The sequence below is a fragment of the Panicum virgatum genome, chromosome 5K (genome assembly GCF_016808335.1).
Source record: "Panicum virgatum strain AP13 chromosome 5K, P.virgatum_v5, whole genome shotgun sequence".
Classification (NCBI taxonomy): domain Eukaryota; kingdom Viridiplantae; phylum Streptophyta; class Magnoliopsida; order Poales; family Poaceae; genus Panicum; species Panicum virgatum.
Genome location: NC_053140.1, coordinates 58,559,321 through 58,573,147, shown reverse-complemented (window position 1 = coordinate 58,573,147; position 13,827 = coordinate 58,559,321). Strand labels below are relative to the sequence as shown.

The window sequence follows — 13,827 nt, the reverse complement described above, 5'->3', positions numbered from 1 at the left end:
GTTCGGCCACCCCCTCTGATCAAGCCGATCTGCAGTTCACCGCCGGTTTTGGTAGGCTAGCCATGTGAAGATTTTACATTTTAGTGGAGCCCATACTTTCTATATCAACTCATCAGATCGGTATCCACAACCCTCGATATGACGTCGGATATCTAGATCTGTGTGGCAGCAAAACAGGCCGGCTGTTCGCAGTTGATTTCCTTCACGACGACCCGTCAAACGCGCAGTTGAAGAAGAACACTCGCCCTCTTGACGGCCTTGATTGCGTACACGGAGATAGCGTCGCATGGGCAAGTGGCACTTATTTCCGGATTAATAAGAGGCCACTGCTCCTCCTAGTCGTAATTTAGATCGGAATTATTGCACATTGACCTAAATTAAATAGGTCGACAAACTTAAGAGTTAAGACTGGTATAGGCCGGAACGATCAACACGATTGGAGTAAACTACGCGAGGAAATCACGACAAATTCCCACAGAAGCATTCTCGTCTCTCAGTGGATGCCTAGCCGCCAATCCGGGCTCTCCGGGGTTAGACTGATTCTCCTCCTCTAAACAGATTCTGCACTCCATATCAAAATCCTCTCCAATAATATCATCTAAACAATACCCCTATACCCCGCTATCCAATATTATACTATATTTTCTCCTCCCCTCTTGCTTGCGAGAGGCACCGACGCCCACCTCCGACCGTTGCAACGGGCCCCGCACTTCCGATGGAGGCGAACCCGTACACCTCCAGATTTGGAGGTTCTCTCTCCTCCCCCCTATTTTGCCGGGTCGGATGGAGCTCCCCGCTGGAGCGTGTACATGTAATTTCGCCCTCTAAATTTCGGTACCGGGCGGTTTGCAGGTCTCCGATGGAGACAGTCTTACACAATCAGGATTTCTTTCGAGAAAGATGCCGCTGCAGTTACGCAGTTTTTCTCCAAGATCCCAGACACGCAAAGCTCTGCTGTCTGCTCCGCATAGTAGTAGCAAAAATGACGGAAAGCTCCATCCTCTTTTCCTTTTTTTTCTCGCACGTGCTACGCGCTCACGGGCCCACATTCAGTTCCCCAAAGCTGCTGTGCTTTTCCACGCAGGCTGGCAAGTCCAGGGGAGCTTCGTGGGTGGTCCCACCGAGATGCCCGTATATACCCCGGCTGCAAGCTGCCCGTGATGGCGTGACCCGTGATCGAATACTCCCTCCTCACAAAAACTCTCGCAGACCAGCCACGCAGACCAGCTCAGCGCCTCCCAAATCCACACGGACCCGTCGCCCGTGCCGTGCGCGGCCGCCGGAGGAAGGAGACGCGAAGCCTCGCCCGCCGCGCGTCTCGTCACAACCGCTCGCGAGGCGGCGGCCGCGGTAGCTTCGCCGCTTTCCCACACCTGGTCTGGTCTCCGCCGCTGCCGTTGCCACAGCCGCTGAGAGCGTCCTGCACAAATACCCCGAACAGCGGTTGCCTCTTCTTCGTACTCCTTCGACGATTCAACGCGGGATCCACTAGACCGACCGGGAGCAGAGCCATGGGGGGAAGCCCATCGAAGAGCAGCCCGCGGGACGGGAGCGGCCACGGGCGGGGCTACGGCCACTCGCGCTCCTTTGGCCAGCCGGCGGGGCCGCCGCCGCCTCAGTATGGAGGCTACTACGGCCAGGACCCGAGCGCGGCCTACTACGCCGCGCCGCAGCAAGGAGGAGGGTACGCCGCACCGTACCCGGCCCCGGCGTACCAGCCCCCCGCCGCTGCCCTGCCGCCGCCGGCCGCCAAGCCGCGGCAGCTGGACCGCCGGTACTCGCGGATTGCCGACGATTACCACTCGGTGGATCAGGTACGCCTGCGATTATTGGTCCTCGATGAATCGTACCAGCAGCTGCGTCTCTAGGCCTTCCGTTAGGATGTTGGTTGGATCTTAGTTAGTGGCAGCGCGGTGAATCGGATCGATTTGAACTCACCGCTGGCTCGCTGTGTCTAGATCTCGGAAGTCCCCAGTATTTTCCATGTTGCAACCAAGTTTGGAGACCATGACTGATTTCTCCTCCTCCGTAGTTCCTCAATCTACAATGAATTGAAATGTCAAAGGAGGTTAAAATGCTCCGTCGTGGGTCAGCCGATTTGATGCAGCGCAAATTCAGATTGGGATGGCGGGTTAAATGGGTGGTCAACGATAGATTACTGTTGATAAGTATTCATGCACACGAAAGTAGATTGACGACTTTGTGGCCACAGCTCATTGGAAAAATACACAATATTTTTCTGCAAGGTTGGCAACTTGGCATTATCGGGAGCACCAGCCTTTGGCTTGCTGTTGTGTTTGGTTAGAGTTGCTGAGTTGTCTGATTGCCTGGCTTTCTCCTCGCCAAACTGGCCAGACTGTGATGAGTTTATGGCTATGCGGGACAAAGTAGTAGCTGGGCTCATGGAAGTTATATAATCGACCTCATGACACAGACATATGTTTCACAATTTTCTACTCTGGGATTAACCCTTTACATCCGCCCTCCATATCTAATTATTATAATGTGGACCACACCTTATTAAAAATCAATGTTGTAATTGATCGTTTAAAGATTTATTGTGTTCCATTAGTGCAAGTTTTAGGCGCATACTAAATTCAGTTATGCTACTGTTATTCCTCCATATGCTACTGTTATTCTGAAGATCAAACATTTCCCTTTTGCAGGTTACTGATGCCCTAGCTCAAGCTGGGCTTGAATCGTCGAATCTTATTGTCGGCATTGATTTCACAAAGAGCAATGAGTGGACAGGTTAGCGCTTATGGACTATTTGTTTGTTTTATTGCTTAATGCAATAGTTCGGTGCAATGCCTGGCCTACCTATGCTAATGATTTATTTTCCATTATCAGGGAAATTCTCCTTCCATGGACATAGTTTACATCACATTAGCAGCACACCAAATCCTTATGAACAAGCCATCTCGATCATAGGGAAGACAATGTCAAAATTTGATGAAGACAATTTGATCCCATGCTTTGGATTCGGAGATGGTAATGAATTTTAATATTTGACTTACTACACTATTTCATAATTTCTCTACAACCTAATCCAACTGTGCACTTTTTTTTTTTCAGCGTCAACACATGATCAAGATGTCTTCTGTTTTTATCCTGATGAGAGACCTTGCAATGGTTTCTCAGAAGCTCTGCATCGATATAGGGAAATTGTACCACATTTGCGCTTAGCTGGTAAGTTGCTATTGCCCTGTTCAGACATTTGACTGGATTGGGCATGTGTGCTAATTCATCTTTTTGCAAATGATTCTGAACAGGACCAACATCCTTTGCACCAATTATTGAGATGGCTATGACCATTGTGGAGCAAAGTGGTGGCCAATACCATGTTCTATTGATAATTGCCGATGGGCAGGTACCATGTTTACTTTTCTTGTTGTGATGCTGCAAGTAATTCCATGATTGTGTATTATGAGCAGTGGTTTTAATATATGATACACATAGATTAGACTCACTGTTGCATTTCTACTGCAAAATGCTGTTTTTCATGAGACAACAAATACAATCGTGTTTTTCTTAAAGTTATGTGTTAATGTGTACTATCTGATGCTTTTCACTTGTACTTTATCTTTTTCCGACTAGTATGTAAATATGAATCCTGTAGCCTCTAGCTATTTACTTTTCTTATTGAATTACTTGGTGTGGTTTGAACTGTAGTATGTATGTTGGAATTAGAACATTTCCTTTCTGTTCACTAATTAACTTATATAATAACTCAGGTTACACGGAGTGTAGATACTGCATCTGGACAGCTAAGTTCGCAAGAGCAGAAGACTGTTGATGCCATTGTGAAGGCCAGGTAAAACCTGCATAAATGTCACTCATTATCAGCTGCAAGTCTGATGGGGCGCCGCTGATTGTTTCATTTTCTTTTATGCAGTGAACTGCCTTTGTCCATCGTGTTAGTAGGAGTTGGTGATGGCCCCTGGGACATGATGAAGGAATTTGATGACAATATTCCTGCTCGAGCTTTTGACAATTTCCAAGTAAGTTGATGTGTCATACCTGAGGATTGGTTTCAGATAAAAATCTGCTCGTAAATTTGAGATGATAAATGATAAACTCCTGCTTCCTAATGCTGGAAATCTGTTGTTTCTCTAGTTTGTGAATTTCTCGGAGATAATGTCCAAGAACATGCCACAATCAAGGAAAGAGGCTGCATTTGCTCTTTCTGCATTGATGGAGATACCACAACAGTATAAAGCAACCGTGGAATTAGGAATTTTAGGGTATGCCTTTCACCCCCTTGAATGTACATTACAGTACTCGTTTTTATTTTTTTCATTTTTAAATACATGCTGACTTGTATCAACATGTTGCGAGCAGTCGTCGCTCTTTCAAGTCTCCTGACAGGGTTCCTCTGCCGCCTCCTGCTGGAATTGATGATGCTTATTCCTATTCATCTAAAAGCTTTAGTAAGCCAACCACCTACCCACAGAGTTCATCATCCTCATCACAGTATCCTCACTACGAAAATCCACATAGCGCCACCCCAGCTGCACCTACTTCCACTTACGACAACCAGGTACAACCCCGTGTGCTTTGAAAAAAAATACTTCATTTCTGCTTGATCTTTTTTAGAAAGAAAAGATTTCTGCTTGATCTCGTTAAAGCTTTTTGAATAGAGGCATTTACGTAGCATTTATATCTTATCATCTAAATGCATCTGTAGGTCTGCCCTATCTGCCTTGGGAACCCCAAAGACATGGCATTTGGCTGTGGACACCAGGTGAATCTCTTTCCTTTCTTGTGCTACAGTGAATCTGTACCTTTTCTTTTTTAATGAAAACCAGTATACCTGCCAGTGCCATTTTTCTTATGATATCTAATAGATTAGTGCCTGGTTGCTCGAGTCATTTTCGGTTGTGGAAGTGTGTTGAGACGTCAGCTTCATATCCCTCCTAAGAAAGCATTTTCTTTGCAGACCTGCTGTGACTGTGGACAGAGTCTCGAGTCGTGCCCGATCTGTCGCACTCCCATCACCACAAGGATAAAGCTATACTAGCAAGTGGTGGTTTGGATCATTGCAATGCAAAATGGGTGGTATACTGGAGCCACCCTGCGTCACGCTGAGACCGGGACAGCAAGACCCATTTGCAATCCGTCCAGTGAGGACCCCCACCAATTCAGGCCGAGGACTGCAGGGCCGCTGATCCAGCGCTCCAAGATGGAGCAGGGTTGTCCCAGTATTGATACCCACCAGGAATGATCCGAACACAGTGCAATAGGCAGTGGGTTTCAGAATTTATCAAGGGATATTTCCAAAGCAATGGGAAAACACAAAAGAGAAGAAAGAGGAAATTTGCAAAAAAGAGTTGGTGTGTTTTGCTATTGCGTGTTGGGCAATGGCACTCAACTGTGTGGTTGCTCAACCGACGACTTGTACATATGGATATTCATTCGTTTCTGGTCTTCTGACCTCAGCATTTAGGGGATTCTTTGTGCCAGTTTTTTTTTGTTCGTCCGAAATTTGTTAATTTGATTTGATGCATGTTGTAAAAACCTGATTGCTGTGCTGCAACAGATCGAGAGTTTGATGCTGACATGCTCGTCAGTTGGCCTTTTCTTGTAATGAACCAGCATGAAATTGTGCAGCGTGCATGGATGTTGTACCCGCTGGGTGTATAGTATATTAGTATACGAGCTATAGCAAGCATATGGATTATGGAGGGTGCCGTGCGGAAGCACCTGAACGGCTGAACCCATTGCACCCTGCGCTCTTTGGATCTTTGGTTTGGTGCCGTTACATGTCGGCGAAGAAGTGGTAAACCCTGGCGTTATGGAAGATCAAACGGACGGCGGCGGCAGTGGTGGCGACGCCGAGAACCGTGGAGACGGCGATGATGCCCCAGTGCCAGATCCTGCTCCATCTCCCGCGGCTCTTCCCATTGATCTGCACCACCAGCAAGCAATAATCCACCTTCAGATTAAACAAATACTGCCAGCTAGAGGCTAGAGCTTTGCACGTGCCTTGAGGACGATCATGCTGGGGAACACGAGGGTGAGCGGGACGAGCGCGAAGGAGCCGAAGAGGTTGACGAAGTCGCCCATGAAGGGGAGCAGCGCGGCGACCAAGACGTTGAAGGCCAGGACGAGCCCCCGCGCGCAGAGGCGGCGCGTGAGGTTGTAGCGGGAGGACGTGCCCTCGTGCAGCCGCTGCAGCCGCGTGTCCAGCGCCTCGTGCACCGGCGCCGTGAACATCTGCCACAAACCGAGAGAGACACGCACACATCCATGACCATGATGCCATCCACTGATCCACCAGTTAGCCAATAAGGTTACGTTGCGTACGTGCTGCGAGACGACGCTCTGCAGGAAGGCGGCGGCGTTGATGAGCACGACGGCCCACCTCGGCCCGCCGAGCTGGTCGGGGAGGTACTCCAACACCGCCGACCCGTACGCCCAGTACCCCGCCGCGCTGACGCCGTAGTAGGCCGCGGCGCCGGCGGTGTACTGCACCGCCAGCGCCCGCCGCATGTTGCGCACCGCCGGCGACCGCAGCGTCGACTGCTGAAACCAAACGCATGCAGCTACCAACTTACGAGCGGATTGGTCGGAGCTAGTACAGCCTACCTACAAACGGAGGAACAGATGGAGATCGTCACCTGTATCTCCGTGAGCATCCCGGACGTGTTGCAGACGAGGATGGCAGCGACGGCGCCCAGCGCGTTGAACGCCTTCTCCGCTGGGCTCCCATGGACGCCGTAGTCCTTTTGCCTGTTCGATTTCCCTGTAATTTGGAGAATCAAAATTATTCAAGCAACAACACAACAAATGATTTTGATCCACCTCAAGGCTGAAGCACTGTGTTAATTAATCTTCTAAAAAGAAAAAAAAACGCATGGTTATTATTACCATCTTTCACCAGGATGGCCAGCAGGGTGACGTCATAAGCTACCGTCATCGCGAGCCATTTCCGCATGGCCGAGATCGTCGGCACGAGGTAGGAGAAGGCGAAGAAGACGGTTCCGGTTCCAGGGATGAACCACTGCAGCCTAGCAGGGGAGTGGCTGAGTTCCACGTTGATCGCCTAGTTAATATATATAATCACGGAGGTCAATGAGCTAACTGATGATGGGGTTAATTTTAGTAGTCAGATTAGCATATATACCTTGAGTGCTCTTGCTCCCAGTAAGATGAAGCCCATGTTTCCGAGAAGCTGGATGCTGAACTGCAGGGACCAAGTGATGTAGTACATTTTCCTGCCTTCAGAACAACAAAGCATAAACATGAGGAGTCAGCTGATGAATGTCCACTCCAAGAGAGCTAGCTACCTAGTGTGCCATGGCACGCCTAAGGGTCCGTTTGGTTGCTTGTACAGTTGTACTAGTCTGGCCAAGCTTAAAATCTAAGCCAGGCTCGGCTAAGCATGGCTTGGCAGGGCAATCAGCTGGTGTTTGGTTGTCTGCTCAAGATAGACTTGTGCCGGTTAGCTTCTGTTTGGTTGGTTGGCTACGAGTGATATAACGACCCTGTACTACATAGAGGTGGAGTTACCCCTCTCGCTATTCGTAGCAGTGTGGGCAGGAGCCGTGCGCGGCCGCAGCAAGCGAGCTCCACCCCGCGGCGCGGGCAGGACCCAGTGGCGCGTGTAGGAACCGTGGGCGTGGCATCGGTGGGCAAGCCCGGTGGCTGTGGGCAGGAGCTGCACACGCGAGTGGCCGTGGTCGAGGTCCGTAGAGCAGCACTGGTTGGAACGTCGCGGAGAGCTCCCACATGTGGCTCCTGCTTCCGGCGGCGGCGGTGGCCGAGCTCCGGCCAGCGGACGGCGGCGGGGCGAGCCCCGCCAGAGCTCCACTTGGCGGCGCGGGCGAGCGCCGCCGGCCGCGCGGATTAGCTCCGCCGGCCGCGCAGATGAGCTCCGCCCACCGCGCGGGGGATGCGGCCGGCTGCGGGAGCGCATTTCCCATCGCGGCGGAGGCGGAGGAAGCAGTTTGGGGCGGAATGGCAAACGCCGGAGGCGGAGATCGACGGAGATATGCCTGACGGAGGTGAGAGGCAATCGGCATTCCTTAACTTGCTGAAGGAAAAGCCAGTGAACACTGTTCCCGTGACTTTCGAGGCTCTGCGGGCCGCCCGCTCTGAGTACCAATCACGGTAGGAAGTGCTGTTCATCCAGACTTAGAACATTGTTCCTCGTTGTGACTTCGCTTCATGAAGTTAGAGAAGTTGGATCGGGTGAGAGGAAGGACGAGCAGAGGTGATAAGATTCACTCTTCATGCCACCGCACGCCCAAGCCTGGCTTGGTTTGCATTAGATAAGCCAGGCTAGGAGAGTTGGACAGGCAACCAAACATGATCAGGGTGCCCCCAGCAAGTCTGGTTGGGGCTAAACCACCCAACCAAACGGACCCTAAAGTTCCTACGACCGACTGGTTGGCTGGGGCTGGTGGCACCCCCGCGGCGTGGGTTTGAGTCTTGGGGGACGCGAATTTCCGATGCCGCGGGGTAAAAAAATCTCCCTCGCTGGTGGGTCAGGGTTCGGGGGTTTCTCAATCGGGGTAGAAGCCGAAGCAGTTGCTTCTTATGAAATAGGTGGGGACTGTTTCAACCCCCCCCCCCCCCCCCCGAGTTTTTAGTGTGCCACGAATGAGTTCAGTTCCACTTTTTCAGTGCGCCATGGCACGGACGCCGTTTCATCCATACGTACAGCTCGTACGATCAGTGGGCATCGCAAGTGAGCAACGATTTGGAATCTCAATTGTTTTGGAGGACAGATAATGAGGCATCTGATCTTAATTCTTAACCAACATGTCTGCTTGCATCTTTACAAATTCATACAAGATTGCCTATAAGTTAATCCGGTTGTGTACTAAATAAGATTAACTAGTTTAATCTATGAAAAGACCACTAGATTCACCATGAAATTACAAAGAACTTTTTCTCCCCTTTTCCATTTGGAATGCATTTTCGTAGATATTGTTAATCGAAGTGTTGTAGTATACTGAAGATTGCCTGATTATAGTCACAATTCAGTACTAGACTAGTAGTAGGGAGATGTATAAGAACCTCACTTACCGAAGACAAAAGCCCATGAGGTCCCTGTACCGGATGAACCTCTGGCCGTCGATGACATGCAGGCCGGCGAGGAGCCAGTTGGCATACCACGCAGCGGCGGCGACGATAAGCAGGCAGGCGATGCCCCACCCCCAGCCCAAGGGGACCAGCATGAGGTTGGAGAAGCTAAGCACATAGGCGCAGTTGAAGGAGGTCACAAGAAGCAGGCCCACCTGCTGCCATGAGTCTGAATTGAATGACCAAAATTCAGTCAAAAGTAAAAAACAATCGTAGTTCAGAACCAAGCAGCTAGTGACAAGTTTGCCACATATAGTGCAGGTTTTCGTGCCGGTACAGATTCAAGCAGTTACTATTCAAAGAGCAGGTTAAAAATAAATCTTGCTGATCATGTGTACCTGTGTCTACAGCATGAGCAGTAGCTGCAATGGTGTAGGCACTGCCGTTGTGCTCTTGATCCGCTTCAGTGCCCAGCGAAGATGACATTGCTTCTCTCTTGGCACCTGCTTCCATGTGCGTTGTTGAGCTTGCAGAGAGGTCAGGAATGATGCGCGGATTACACTCTGTATGGCTCATATACATAAGCAGGCAAAGAAGGCCCAAAAGCCGATTCGCGAATGGTTAACAAAGCTATCTTTTCTTTCAGAACAAAGAATCACATTCCCAATAATAGCAAGTACTACTCTCTTTAGTCTTCAAATAATTGATGGTCAAAACTAAAAAGTGCTGACCACATACATGTCAAAACGAAAATTATCAGAAATCCGAGGGAGAGTAGTATTACTTTCTAAATGGCTCTCATTTTGATTCTCAGTAAGTCAGTATATAATGTTTAAGCTCCATGATCATAAAATCCAAGTTTAAAAAATGGGTTATAACAGTAGTATTCTTCTTCTTGCCGCTGTATGAATAATCCATCACGATTCACGAGCTTATGAGATAGAAGTTTGTAAATGTGATTTTTTTATGGATATGGACTTGTGCTAGTTGTTGTGTGCAGTGTTGTTAGAAAAAAAAACTTACAACAAAAGGGGTGGTGCTGACTGGACGCACCTGACAGTAGGGGGAGGGGGATATAAAAGTAAATAAAATTGATACAAACAGCACAACATCTGGGGAGAGCCATCTTTCTTTTATTATTTTCTTCGGATACAATATACATATAGGTCCACATAGAATTTTCTCAGATACATAATAATGAGCGCTCGTGGAACCCTAAATCTGGTGTAAATCCGCAACTTGGTTTCCAAGACCAAGATCACCACAGCGTGCGTGGCTGAACTCTGATCCCGACCAATTCGATTCTCTTCGTAAATCAAGTTATTACTTCTTAAGATTTCAACATCGAAATATGATATGACTTAGCATTATGATGACATGCATATTTTGTGTCCAAAGGTCGCATTAGATTCTTCATAAAAGCACAAAAGCAGCGGTGTACGATTATCACAATGTTTTTGGTCCTTGTAAATCAATTATGGTGCATTATTCTTGGTCCTTGTAAGAGCCACATGTGCTGTCGAAAAGTTCATCTTTTCGTATAGAAGGTATTTTGTTTCAGGATCCGCCTCATCCTAATCATACATTTGTCAAGAATGAGCTGACCATATTCCACTCCTCAAACCTAACAAAAATGAAAGGAGTGAGAAGATAATTATTGATCAACCTAGCTATTCCTGAACCTAAACACCTTATAAAAGGCGATAAGCTGATAACCTAAAATGCTGCACCATGTTCATATATAGTATCTCTTCCATGGTGTTTTCACTCCCCTACATGTCGGCGAAGAAGTGGTAGATCCTGGCATTGTTGAAGATCAAACGAACTGCGGCGGCGGTGGTCGCGACGCAGAGAACAGAGGAGAAAACGATGACGCCCCAATGCCAGAGCCTGCTCCATCTCCCACTACTCTTCCCTTCAATCTGCAACACCATCAAATCAGCAGCCATTATTCTGCTACAAGCAATTCAGACAAATTAATTAAAGCCATTCAGCGCATGCTTCGGCAACGAGATCCAGGCTAGCACTACCTTGAGCACGACCATGCTGGGGAACATGAAGGTGAGCGGCACGAGAGCGAAGGAGCCGAAGAGGTTGACGAAGTCGCCCATGAAGGGGAACAGCGCGGTGACGAAGATGTTGAAGCCGAAGATGAGCCCCCGAGCGAAGAAGCGGCGCGTCAGGTTGTACCGGGAGAACATGCCCTCCTCCAGCCGCTGCAGCCGCGTGTCCATGGCCTCGTGGATCGGCACCGCGAACAGCTGCACATACACGACGGCAAACCACGCCGGAGCTCCGGTCAGCTATAGCTGGATTCCCCGCGGCAGCCACGCACGACACGGGCGCGCGGCGGCGCGGCGCCCGTAGGAAATTAAAAAAGAAGCGCAGCGTACGCACGTGTTGGGAGACGACGCTCTGGAGGAAGGCGGTGGCGTTGATGAGCACGGCGGCCCACCGCGGTCCACCGAGCTCGTTGGGGAGGTACTCCGACACCGACGACCCGTACGCCCAGTACCCCGCCACGCTGACGCCGTAGTAGGCCGCGGCGCCGGCGGTGTACTGCAGCAGCAGCGCCCGCCGCATGCCGCGCACCGCCGGCTCCCGCACCGTCGACTGAAACCAAAAGGCACATGTATAATTATATAAAGCGTCAACCACCGTCGAGACAGGACACGGGTAATCACAGCCACCGGCCACACGCGTCGGTCGGCGTGCGCGTCGCCGTCGACGCACGGGTTTGAGCACTCGACGAGACCTTTTTTTTTGTAGATTATTAAGGAAAAAGTTCCGGCTAGTAGACATTGACAAAAGAGAGGTCGATCAATCGACCCAGAGTCCAGACCTGTATCTCCGGGAGCAGCCCGGACGTGTTGCAGACGAGGATGGCGGCGACGGCGCCCAACGCGTTGAACACATTCTCGGCTGGGCTGCCATGGACGTTGTAATCCTTCTGCTTGTTCGATTTCCCTAGCGATCGAGAAAACAATGCAAATTAAGTTTGGGCAAGTTCTGACTATCTCTGATTAGAAGGTGATCAGCAGAAGGTGTGGTCACCATCTCTGATTAGGATGGCCAGCAGAGCGACGTCGTATGCTAACGTCAGCGCCGCCGACGTGGCGAGCCAGTTCCTCATGGCAGAAATCGTCGGCACGAAGTAGGCGAAGGCGAAGTAGACGATTCCCGTCGCGGTGATGAACCACTGGAGCCTGGCGGGGGAGTGGGTGAACTCCACGTTGATTGCCTGGTTAATGACCACGTTGATTGCCTGGTTAATAACCATTGGAGCAAAGCTGGTTGTGTTGCTGCTGACTCCTATGTTAACTGTCGGTCCTGTTCTTGTGCACATGTCAAATCAAGAACAAATTGGTGTACCTTGAGTGCTCTTGCACCAAGTAAGATGAATCCCATGTTGCAGAGAAGCAGAGTGGTGAACTGCAGGAAATAAGTGATGTAGTACATTTTCCTCCCTTCAGATTCAGAACAGAGCATAACTTATCAGCTGCTTGTTCAGTGTCAGGCTATCAGCTAACTCGTAACAATTTCTTCACATGAATTGTGATCGATCAATTAGTGCGTACCGAAGACGAAGCCCATGAGGTCCCTGTACCGGATGAACCTCTGGCCGTCGATGAAATGGAGGCCGGCGAGGAGCCAGTTGGCGTACCAGGCGGCGGCCCCGACGAGCAGCAGGCAGGCGACGCCCCAGCCCCAGCCCAGCGGCGCCATCATGAGGTTGGAGAAGCTCAGCACGTAGGCGCAGTTGAAGCCGATCACCAGCAGCAGCCCCACCTGCTGCCACGAGTCTGTTGTGTTCACCAACAGCAACGAACAGCGATCAACTGAACTGAACCTGATCAGAATTCAGAACAACCACGCCAGCTCTCTGATCCTGAATGCTTCGTACCTGAGTCTACTGCATGAGCAGTAGCCGCGACGGTGTAGCCACCGCCCTTGAGCTCTTGGCCTGCAGCTTCAGTGTCCATGGAAGAACTCGCCATTGTTTCCCTCCTCTTGTCTCAGCTCCTTCAGATGAACTAAGCTTGCACGACCCAGGAGAGGCATGGCCTCACACTCTGCATAGCCGACGCATATATAGGCAGGCAAAGAAATCGCGAGAGCCATGATGCCGATTCCGGGCGACGAATAAAGCTGTCTCGTCCTCGCAAAATCCAAAAGCTTATTTTCATTGATAAGCATAGCTTGATAGCTAAGAGAGAAAGTTGTGTGACCAGTAACCACCAATACTGGACCGTCACTGGATTTCCCTAAGATAGCGAGGAGGGGCTAGTGTTTCGGTTGCGATCTCCTCCTCTCCGCTAGCAACGTCGTGCTGGTGCTGTTACGCGGTGTCGTAGCCCCTCGCGCCACCACTTGCTCTCCCGCCGCGTCAGCCGTCTCCTCTTTTCCGTGTCTGGTATAGCCGAGAGTGGCAGAAAGTTGCGTGAGGTAGCGAGGTGATGATGCGATGCCGGCGGAGGGAGAGGCGAAGCCGATCTTGCTCACCGGTGCAGCTTCCGGCCGTTTCGGGCAACAAAGCTAGTGCTGTCGAAGTGTTTTTTTAGCAAGTGTAAGACTAGTAAGAATTTGAGCTGGGTAATTTTGGCTCTCCAGGGCAAAACCGAACAGCACCTGAATGACAGACAGCGGTGGTAGTCTGTTCATGACGTTTGCAGGTCTATGCTACTCAGATACAGTCGACTGGTCTCCAATTCTTCCTGAGTGGCTTTTATGTAGGCTAAAAGCAAAGCTAATTCCATAATAACGGTACTGACCATAACGTTCAGCACTAAAATATGA

General features: G+C 50.1%; 3 protein-coding genes across 12 annotated transcripts; 1 reads left to right on the top strand and 2 right to left on the bottom strand.

Annotated features, from left to right (window-relative positions):
• Positions 1–1,162: 1,162 nt before the first annotated feature.
• LOC120708998 (E3 ubiquitin-protein ligase RGLG5-like) lies at positions 1,163–5,612 on the top strand. Its single transcript, XM_039994480.1, has 11 exons — positions 1,163–1,814; positions 2,667–2,751; positions 2,851–2,991; positions 3,076–3,189; positions 3,273–3,370; positions 3,735–3,814; positions 3,896–4,001; positions 4,117–4,244; positions 4,342–4,540; positions 4,688–4,744; positions 4,940–5,612. Exons 1-11 carry the CDS (start codon positions 1,512–1,514, stop codon positions 5,018–5,020), a joined length of 1,392 nt encoding a protein of 463 aa, XP_039850414.1. The 5' UTR covers positions 1,163–1,511; the 3' UTR covers positions 5,021–5,612.
• Positions 5,468–9,649, bottom strand: LOC120708996 (proline transporter 1-like). Of its 5 annotated transcripts, none has more exons than XM_039994479.1 (8): positions 9,429–9,649; positions 9,034–9,248; positions 7,127–7,217; positions 6,871–7,045; positions 6,621–6,745; positions 6,307–6,525; positions 5,986–6,216; positions 5,468–5,908 (listed from the first exon to the last, which is right to left on the bottom strand). In XM_039994479.1, the coding sequence occupies exons 2-8, from the start codon at positions 9,183–9,185 to the stop codon at positions 5,759–5,761; spliced, it is 1,143 nt and encodes a 380-aa protein (XP_039850413.1). In that variant the 5' UTR covers positions 9,186–9,248; positions 9,429–9,649; the 3' UTR covers positions 5,468–5,758. The 5 variants fall into 5 exon arrangements, with proteins under 5 accessions (XP_039850413.1, XP_039850412.1, XP_039850411.1 ...); XM_039994478.1 differs by having other exon boundaries at positions 9,034–9,245; positions 9,429–9,648; XM_039994477.1 differs by having other exon boundaries at positions 7,127–7,221; positions 9,034–9,259; positions 9,429–9,640.
• Positions 9,650–10,442: 793 nt separating this feature from the next.
• Positions 10,443–13,313, bottom strand: LOC120708995 (proline transporter 1-like). Of its 6 annotated transcripts, none has more exons than XR_005689546.1 (9): positions 12,935–13,299; positions 12,609–12,833; positions 12,403–12,497; positions 12,085–12,295; positions 11,873–11,997; positions 11,428–11,643; positions 11,061–11,291; positions 10,747–10,952; positions 10,443–10,654 (listed from the first exon to the last, which is right to left on the bottom strand). XR_005689546.1 is itself a non-coding variant. In XM_039994473.1 (8 exons), exons 2-8 carry the CDS (start codon positions 12,757–12,759, stop codon positions 10,803–10,805), a joined length of 1,179 nt encoding a protein of 392 aa, XP_039850407.1. In that variant the 5' UTR covers positions 12,760–12,819; positions 12,935–13,313; the 3' UTR covers positions 10,469–10,802. The 6 variants fall into 6 exon arrangements, 4 of the variants coding, with proteins under 4 accessions (XP_039850407.1, XP_039850405.1, XP_039850406.1 ...); XR_005689547.1 differs by having other exon boundaries at positions 12,085–12,271; positions 12,935–13,092; XM_039994473.1 differs by having other exon boundaries at positions 10,469–10,952; positions 12,609–12,819; positions 12,935–13,313.
• Between the last annotated feature and the right edge of the window lie 514 nt (positions 13,314–13,827).

What these genes read in the sequence shown, in the direction of transcription:
- LOC120708998 (XM_039994480.1), top strand. Translation starts at nt 1,512, where the DNA reads ATGGGGGGAAGCCCATCGAAGAGCAGCCCGCGGGACGGGAGCGGCCAC. An exon ending in ATGCTTTGGATTCGGAGATG is followed by an intron (nt 2,992 to 3,075) that starts GTAATGAATTTT and finishes TTTTTTTTTCAG; the next exon opens with CGTCAACACATGATCAAGAT. An exon ending in GATGCCATTGTGAAGGCCAG is followed by an intron (nt 3,815 to 3,895) that starts GTAAAACCTGCA and finishes TCTTTTATGCAG; the next exon opens with TGAACTGCCTTTGTCCATCG.
- LOC120708996 (XM_039994475.1), bottom strand. Translation starts at nt 9,612, where the DNA reads ATGTATATGAGCCATACAGAGTGTAATCCGCGCATCATTCCTGACCTC. An exon ending in GGATGCTCACGGAGATACAG is followed by an intron (nt 6,526 to 6,620) that starts GTGACGATCTCC and finishes GTTTGGTTTCAG; the next exon opens with CAGTCGACGCTGCGGTCGCC. An exon ending in CCAGCATGATCGTCCTCAAG is followed by an intron (nt 5,909 to 5,985) that starts GCACGTGCAAAG and finishes CTGGTGGTGCAG; the next exon opens with ATCAATGGGAAGAGCCGCGG.
- LOC120708995 (XM_039994471.1), bottom strand. Translation starts at nt 13,028, where the DNA reads ATGGCGAGTTCTTCCATGGACACTGAAGCTGCAGGCCAAGAGCTCAAG. An exon ending in CCTCATGGGCTTCGTCTTCG is followed by an intron (nt 12,498 to 12,608) that starts GTACGCACTAAT and finishes CTGAATCTGAAG; the next exon opens with GGAGGAAAATGTACTACATC. An exon ending in AGAGCGTCGTCTCCCAACAC is followed by an intron (nt 11,292 to 11,427) that starts GTGCGTACGCTG and finishes GTGTATGTGCAG; the next exon opens with CTGTTCGCGGTGCCGATCCA.